The sequence below is a fragment of the Benincasa hispida genome, chromosome 4 (assembly GCF_027475165.1).
Source record: "Benincasa hispida cultivar pf3 chromosome 4, pf3_genome.v1.1, whole genome shotgun sequence".
Taxonomy (NCBI): domain Eukaryota; kingdom Viridiplantae; phylum Streptophyta; class Magnoliopsida; order Cucurbitales; family Cucurbitaceae; genus Benincasa; species Benincasa hispida.
Genome location: NC_143481.1, coordinates 18,392,892 through 18,402,270, shown reverse-complemented (window position 1 = coordinate 18,402,270; position 9,379 = coordinate 18,392,892). Strand labels below are relative to the sequence as shown.

Here is a 9,379-nt window from a genome sequence, read left to right as displayed (position 1 = left end):
ATTCATTGAAAAATTATTTTTATTGTGCCGGGTGTCAGTTTTAAATTCGAAAGTTCAACAAAGCAATTGAAGATATCAAAGGAATAAATCGGAGCTATTTGAGTTTTTTTTGACAACATTAGTTTAGAGCAATGGACTCAAGCACATGATGGAGGATTTAGATATGGGTGGATGATGACAAATCTATCAGAGTGCATAAATGGAGTCCTCAAAGAAGCTCGAATGTTGCCTATAAATGCTCTTGCTCAGATAACATTCTTCAAATGCGTGAACTATTTCGAGAAAAGAAGAGAAGAAATAAGGGATGCATTGGAGCGTCAAGATAAATACACCCGGCAATATTATTTTATATATATATATTTTATTAATAATTTATTTCAAACATATTTTATAATACTAAGTGGAGTAAATATCCAGGTATGCATACGACAAAATAAATAAATGGGCTGCATGATCTAGTAAACATGAAGTACAATCATACGATTGGTATGAAGGTGTGTTTCATGTGAAGACCGAACGTCATAGTCTCAATGCCAAAGGAGGAAAAATTCAAATATTGAGGCTAAACAGGTCCAAGCGGTACTGTTCATTATCAAGTGGCAAGCATTCGACATTCCATACTCACATTTTATGGCCGTTTGCTCACATTTTAACATGAACTACGAAGATTTTATTGAGGACTACTACAAATTATGAACGTGTGCTGAATGTTACTCTCCTCAATTTCAACCTGTACCACATGAAGATTACTGGATCACGCAACCTAATATGCCCGTCTTACATTCTGATCCATCGTTGTTGATAAAACCTGGTAGACCGAAAAGTTCACGTTATCACAACGAGATGGATTGGACAGAACCAACCACTCGACAACGATGTGGATTTTGTAACCAGTTAGGACATAATCGAAGAAAGTATCATTCGTTACTAAGACGGGCTCCAGATAGTTGGGGATTGAAAAATAAATAATTTTGTTATTATATATTCATTTTAGTGTATATTCAATTTTTTTATTATAATTTATTGTATATTCAATTTTTTTATAATAATTTATTGTATATTCAAATTTTTTTTTATTGTAATCAATAAATTTTTACATTATTCTTTACCCTCATATTTGTCTCTACTATTCAATTATAGTCAATTTTAATATATATTTTTTTTCAGATCATGGCTTTAAACCCAGAACCTGTTGATCCCGATGTTTTGTACGACCAGTCCATTCATCGATCATATGTTGTATGGCGAGATCGTACTACTGGAGAAATATCTTGCAGACGTCGAGAGGCAATTCTCCAGCGCACTATCCCGCTCCACCCTCGAATACTATCGCTACTGCGCACATTTGGATTCTATGGGGTTGCCATATTAGGATTTATTCAGTTGGACTGGCATCTGATCACAACCTTGGTTGAGAGATGGAGGCCCGAGACACATACATTCCATATGTCTGTTGGAGAGTGCACTATCACTTTACAAGACATAAAAGTGTTGTTGGGGTTATATGCTGACGGTGAGCTGGTCACCGGAGTGATGTACAATGACTGGTTAGAAGTTTGTCAACTGTATCTCGGTGTGACCCTACCTGCCGACAAGATTAAAGGATCGAGGTTAAGTTTAATATGGTTAGGAACACAATTTCATGAGCTCACAAATGATGCAGACGAGGAAACCGTCATAAGATATGCGCGAGCATATATACTACAAATGGTGGGTGGAAGTCTGTTTTCAGATAAATCAAGTCATTTTGTTCACTTGATGTTACTGCCACTGTTAACTAACCTCCATGATGTGGGGCGGTATTCGTGGGGTGGAGCATGCTTGGCATGGTTGTATAGACAACTATGCAAAGCAACAAGACCTGAGGTTCGAGAGATAGCTAGGCCTCTCATACTTTTGCAACTATGGACTTGGGAGCGATTTCCAACAATGGCTCCACAGCTACATCATGTTAATGACGCTCAGTTAGTTGGACGAGCCTACGGTTCTCGGTATGTTATTTTAATTCAATTTAATTTTTATATCACTGATCTAGTTAATTTAAATTCTAAATTATTAATTTGAAAATTTAGGTGGAGAGACAAATTTTGTGTGACTAGGACAACCACACATATAGTCAACCAGTATAGATACATGTTTGATCTACTTCAACCTAAACAGGTACTTTACGCTAAACCTAATTGATTATTTTATTCACATTTTTATTGTATTTGTCTTTATTATTCTCTAATATAATATTTTGTGTTTCAAGTTATTTGGGAGCCGTACAAAATTATTGTGCATACTTTGCCTAATTTTTGTACGAATGGTCAAAACATATGGCGGACGATGAGTCCTCTCATATATTTTCACATTGGTGAGTGACATCTTCCTGACAGGGTGATGAGACAATTCGATTTTCAGCAGGATGTCCCATCGCCTTGTAATACTGAACCCGTACTGCATGATATTGACCTAAGGACTGAAGATCGGTCCGAAAAAGTTGCACATTTGGTAGTGCGATGGCACTATCGTGCAAGGTTTATTGTAGTGGGGGTTTCTATTGAACAGTTTGACACAGATGTCACTCTAGAATATATTCATTGGTATAATAATATCACAAGGCGCTATGTCACTCGTCCGGAGCAGTTGTGGGTCATCTGGTAAATGAATGAATATTATCTAATTTTTTTAATTTTAATTTATTTTAAATATTGTCTAATTGTTTTATAATTTATAGAGATCGAACAACAGTAGACTCCGTGAGGTTGCGAATGATCCGAACCAGGTTCTTGCTATATGTAGTGACAACCAAAGCTATATGGAGAAAATTCATTATATGTACGATATACCCATTGTTCCTCCACCAACTCCTAGATGTAGAGGACCTGTTCGAGAAAAGGATGAGTTTGATGAGGTTGCACATAATGTGGAAGAGTTGCCCCTATGATGCAGACGCAGAGTCAAACTGATTATGTTAGTCCGATGATGATGATGCCAACATTTGGTTCAAGACATTATGACTCAGAGGCTGGTCCTTCGTCTTCATACGTGCATGGACATGGTCGGGGTCGTGGAGAGCATAATGAATATTTATATTAAGAAGCGCCTGCAGAGGTACCAGAGCAACATCAAGAAGAACCCGAGCAACCTCAAGTTTGAAGTCGACGACGACAACCAGCTCGAAATCGACGACGTCTGCCTTGTGGGACATATTGATTTTTGTAATTATTTTTATATAAATGAGATATTTAATTTACATTTTTTTAATTTTTATGAGTTATTATTTTTTTTAATTTATTCTTTTTAGAGTTTAAATAAAATAATAAAATATTTTTAGAAATTGTTTTTATAAAATGAAAAATTAAAAAAAAAAGAAAGAATTAGAAAGAAGAAGGTGGAATGTGTAATAATTAAAAAAGAAAAAACAAGGGAAATTTGTACGGTATTCTCACTTTCTATCAAAATCTCGCTATTTCGCTCTCGCTCTCGCTCTCTCGCTCTCTCAAAATATCGCTCTCTCTCATAATCTCGCTCTCGAATTTGGTTGGGAAGTTCAGTGGCAAAAAGAAGGAGATTCTTATTTAGTCAGACTTGCTGAGATGACAGAATTTGTAAAAATTATTCAACAAGCTTTGGAAGGAATTCCAAGGGACCTAGGAAGGTCTCCGGAATGATAATTCCGGAGACTCAATAATAATATTAGAAAGGGCAAGGTCGATGGTTCAAAATTCGACATACAAATGAAAGGAAGGTCTAGGTCGGATTTTGAACCCTCGACTTATTTTAAAAAAAAAAAAAACAATATTTTTACAAATAGTTTGAAAACAACAATATTTTCCTAATAGTTTCTAAAAGGACAATATCCTTTTAATTTTTCCATATTAGAATAACCTTCTTTTTACACATATTGTTTTTATCATGACATTTATTTTTGATAAAAATTAATCTTGGTATGGTATAATGTTAAAAATATAATGTCATTAATTGAAATTAATTGTGAAAAATATGTATTCATAAGTTTTGGATCAATTATAAAATTACACACGACGTGTTCTCAAACTAGATTTAAGAAAACGTGAAAACTATGTAAATCAAATAGTGCTACTTTTGTATTGGTCAATGTGAGCTTGTTCAAATATATTGGAGAAATTCAAACTTATAGCATTAATTATACTTTCATTTAAAAAATAGTAAAATACATAATTGTTTTCAATGAAAATACATAATTGTTTTCAATGATAGCAAACTGCAATCTTTATACGTGATCCTCCGTAATATGTAAATACAGTGTAATTAAATTTGATGGACTTTTCCTAAAAAATCGGATCTTTTGGCTCGAATCTTGATCAAATCTTTATTTTCAAATATGAATTTATCTAATAATTTTGTTTTATCCACCTATTTTAGTGTATTTTAGATTTTATTTTCAAATATTAAATAATCTCAATTTATCTAATTATTTCTTGTTTTCCCTTATTTTAAGGTATTTTCGTGTTTTTTATTTTTAATATTTATATCATTTTATTTTATTTGCTTTGATTTTTTTTATATCTATAATAGTTTGAATTCTCCCATATATTTTATTGAAATTTCGATTTTCATTTAAAATTAATTATCATACTTTATTTTTTTTCCAAATCGATATCAAATATGCATTCATAACCATCTTCCTTTTACTTTGTCTAAATCAATTCTAGTATTTGTTGTTGTTCCAATTGTTTTCAAATAAGTATTCATAACCCTTTGTGTTCTTGCTATGGCTTTTCAACCACCAATGTTTTTTTCCCCTTAATAATCGTAAGTGGGATGATACCTTATAGAGAGCACCATTGATTTCTTTTTAACTAATGAATTCTTGAAGAACAACGAAGCTCGATTGAAGAAGAGTTTATTTGAAAATGGAAGACTACGGGTTAATCGAGGATCTTAACTTTAGATTCAATTTCCTTTTTCCCAGCTTTATAAATGTTGTCGTCGGCGTTAATACCACCCTTAGGTTCAAATTCCAATTTTATTTTACAATTTGGAGTTTGAATGGGGGTTTTTGTGTTTGAATCTTGAAGAATTACTTTGTAATAAGTTCTTTCATGATCTCAATCGTCCCATATTTTTTATGTTGTTAGGTCAATCCTTTATTTTGAAATGTTTATATTATATTTTAGTTTTTTAGGAGGTTAGATAATATCTTCCAAATCTATTTTAAATACCAATAAAATATAGATTGTTATGATTTTAAAAAATATATATTTTTGTAATAAATTAATCGTAGATACTATTTGGGGGGTGTTTTTGTAATCTAATAATTAATAATTGATTAATTCCAAATTAGCTTTTCTACTCTTCATAACCTAAAAACATCTTGCTATTTTTGAAAATGAATGTTTAACTAATGCCATTTCTCTTGTTAGCCGAATACATTGACGAGAAGCTAATTTCGCCAAAGATTGCTAAAATTTAAATTATTCAAGCCCATTGCAGAAAATTGTGTTTGAGACCAAACAAATCTGAACCCTAAAGTTGGGTGGAAATGAACCAAACTCAAGCCCATTTCCAAGCTCAGGCCCATACAAAATCCATAAACTCTATGAACAGAAAGATCACCCGTCACTGTAGGCATTTAGTCATAATCAAAAGAATTTAGAATTTAGAAAGACAATTCAAAAGAAGAAGAGGTAGTCAAAGAATTAGAAGACTCCTACAAGATCAAAATCTCTCTGAAGATGAATACCTTTGTAGTTGTAGACTTGCTTGAAGACCTTAAACATCGGATAACTTATCTTTGAAGATTTAAATTAGAATTTGAAGATAAGCTGAAGGCACATTTTAAATAGACATGACTTAAACTTTTGATCAATCCTTTAAAAAGATCAACAAAGTCAAAAGCCGATTAACAAATTTAGAGGTTGATCTAAGAAGATCAACAAAGTAGAAACTGATACAAAAAAAAAAAAAAAAAATCATGTCAGACTTCGTGTCAAATACACACCTGAGATAAAGAACTATAAGAACTACTATTAAGAGATTGTAACACTTATATAAAAAATTAATAAAATCAAGTTCTTCATTTCCAAATTTATTTTTCTTGAGATCTTGTGTGAATAAATACTATATATACCCCTTATTTTATTATTTTTTTTAATCTGTCTCAAAGCATGTATTGTATGTTACATGAGCCACGCAACGGGTTATTATATAGATAAGTATTAGGTGTGATTAATAACAATGACCCGTAATACGTTATTATTTTTCATATGAGATAAATATGACGCGAGATTTTTTAGTTTAGATTTGTTTATAAGTAGAATCTTTGTTAAAGTATAGATATAATATTAATTTTGCCTTCACCCATCCGTTTAGATTTTTAGGTCAATAACATGGTATCAAAGCTTGTGGTTTTGTGTTAAAAGCATTGTAATGTTATTTTGCCTTCAAGTCAATGGGTGGTTTAATATTTTTGGTAGAAAATTCGAAGTTCTAATTATGAGATTGATAATACATATTTGATGGGTATGAAAATTGTTAATTAAAGATATTGATGATGTAGCTAGCGAATTGTATGGATTGAGATTTATTGATTAGGTAGGGGTGGGTATTTTCCTCGAATGGCTGACTGAACTTGAAAAAGAAGAGAAGTTTAATAACAAGAAGCCATATGTTGGTGTGTGGGAAGGGAAAAAAAGAAAAAAAGAGGGAGAAGGTTGACCAAGTAAAATCAAAACCTAACCCCCTCTCTCTAATATTAAACCAAATGAATTGTAAAAAAAATCGCTTAGAAATCGGATTTGGTTTGAAGAAACCACCACCCAATTCCCTTCCCTCTTCTCCCACCTCCTCTCTCCATGCAATGCATGCAATCCCTAAACCACAAACCTAACCATTACTCTTCATTTCCCAATTCTCTTTCTTTTTCTTCTTCTTCTTCTCCACCCCTCCTACCCCTCTTCTCTCCATGGCGGAGCCGGAGCGGGTTTACTCTCCTCCTCCTCCGCCCGACCCTTCTCTATTCTCTGCAGGCACCTACGTTGTCCAAATCCCTAAGGACCAAATCTACCGCATTCCTCCCCCCGAAAACGCCCTCATTGTTGAGCGTCATCGCAACCCCTCCATCACCACCTCCTCTCGTCGTCGCTCCTGTTGCCTCCGTATCTTCCTCCCCATCTTCTTCGTCTTCGTCCTCATCCTCCTCTTGGCCCTCCTCCTCCCTCCTCTTCTCACCCCTCCTAAACCCCCCGTCTTCGATCTCATAAAATTCAAACTCACTCCATCCACCCACAAATTCCATATCAACCTCGATATTCTCAACCCTAATTCCGCTGGCTCCATCTCCTTCAAATCTCCCTCACGTGCCTCCCTCTCCTTCCGAAAACAAAAACTTGCCACAGCTAAATTCCCTCTCATCCGTACAGAACATGGATCCCAACGACATGTCGCATTGTCCCTTCATGCCAAATCCTCCTTCCCTAAGGAGTTGCAACGGCGGATGAAAAACAAGTCGAAGCTCCACATCTCCATGTCTTTGAAGATGGATCTTCCCGCCGAGACGACAAGTCGGTTGTCGACTCGTCGGGAGGTCAAATTTGTTGTTGTTTGTAGCTTCACGGTTAACACATTGGGTAAAAATTCACGGATATTGTCGCAAGATTGTCAAAGTGAACGCCAATGACACAGTACGGTACGATTTGTCATCCAAAAAAGAGAAAAAAAAATTTGTTGGTATTTTGGCTTCAATTTCAATATCTCTCGTAATTTAACAACGTCAATGGCGATCTATATTATCTCTCTCTTTCCTTTCGATCTAAGGGCAGTTTTTATCCTTTTTTATTTTATATTTTTTTAATGCGAACTTCTCTCTGTTAATCGATGATTTTTAGGTCTTGTGTTTTTGTAATTTATGTTTGTATGATTCTTCTTCTTCTTGTCTTATGCTTTTGAAAATTAAAAAAACATGTAAGACTGATCAGTATAGCTTGCATATGATGACTAATTTCTTTTTCTTTCTCTTTAAACCATTATATTCTAGGGATATATATATAAGTTTAGGAAAGTTTTTCTTCTATCTCTTCCGAAAAAATATTCCATGTTAAAAATTATTTTTGGTCCCTATCCTTTTAAATAACACAATTATATATAGTCTCTAAATTTTAATAAGAAACAATCTAGTGTATCCTTAAAAAAAAAAATAATAATAAAAAGAAACAATCTAATCTGTGTAGTTTACCAATTATTATTGATTTAGTCATATTGTCATAAATATTATTAAGATTTAATGAAATTTCCTACACATATAGATTGATAGACTAATCAAAAATCAAATTTTTTTATAAACTACAAATACCTAAATCGTTATGTAATAAAAAGTTGACACTTAATTTTGATGAGTTTTATTGTTACAACAGGGATAAATTGTTGCAAATTTAAAAGTATATAGGATTAAATTTTCACATACGTTACAGTACAAGGATTAAAGTGTCATAAATTTTGAAAGTATAAGGACTAAATCGTCATAAATTAAACTTTAGGAACTAAATTGCTAATTGTGAAAGTTTAGGGACATATTTTTAACCAAATATTTTATCACCATTTATGTACTTTCAACTCTTTTTTTTTTTTTTTTTTTTTTTTTTTTTCTATTATAACTTTCAAAATCTCTAATAATTTAGGTATTGTTTGGTAACCATTTTATTTTTTATTTTTGTTTTTGAAAATTAAGCTTGTGGACACTACTTCTACTTCCGAATTTCGACACTACTTCTACCTCCAAATTTCTTTTCTTGTTATCTACTTTTCACTAATAGTTTTAAAAACCAAGCCAAATTTTGAGAACTAAAAAAAATAGCTTTCAAAAAGTTGTTTTTGTTTTTGGAATTTGGCTAAGAATTCAACCATTGTACTTAAGAAAGATGCAAATTATTGTAAGAAATTAGATGAAATAGGCTTAATTTTCAAAAACAAAACAGAAAAATCAAATGGTTAACAAACGGAGTCTTAGTAATTAAATTTTCAAAAGGAAAAAAAGTACCAATTTGGTGTACAAACAACTTTGGAAGTAAGAACTAGTTTGGTCACTATTGGATCATTTTGTCCCTTGATATATTAGTTTACCTAATACTTACCTCCTCCAATTTATCTGTGGTTTGAATATACGCTCACAATACACATTCAAGGCATAAGTTACAATTTTTTAAAATAAAGGTTTCAAAATGAGCTTAGTTCAATGGTCATTGGTATGACTTTCAAGGTTCAATCTTCCATCTCACAATTGTCGTATTAAAAAAAATCTTAATAAAAAAAAAGGAAAAATACTTCATTTCGGGTTTCATCTTTTTTTAGCCTACTCAATAGTTCAACCGTTATTTGTCATGTGATATACTTTTTAAAAAAATATTTTTTAAATTTG

General features: G+C 32.6%; 1 protein-coding gene across 1 annotated transcript; it reads left to right on the top strand.

Annotated features, from left to right (window-relative positions):
- The first annotated feature begins 6,931 nt into the window (after nucleotides 1-6,931).
- LOC120076118 (uncharacterized) lies at nucleotides 6,932-7,645 on the top strand. Its single transcript, XM_039029895.2, has one exon. It carries the CDS (start codon nucleotides 6,932-6,934, stop codon nucleotides 7,643-7,645), a length of 714 nt encoding a protein of 237 aa, XP_038885823.2.
- Nucleotides 7,646-9,379: the final 1,734 nt, after the last annotated feature.

What these genes read in the sequence shown, in the direction of transcription:
- LOC120076118 (XM_039029895.2), top strand. Translation starts at nt 6,932, where the DNA reads ATGGCGGAGCCGGAGCGGGTTTACTCTCCTCCTCCTCCGCCCGACCCT.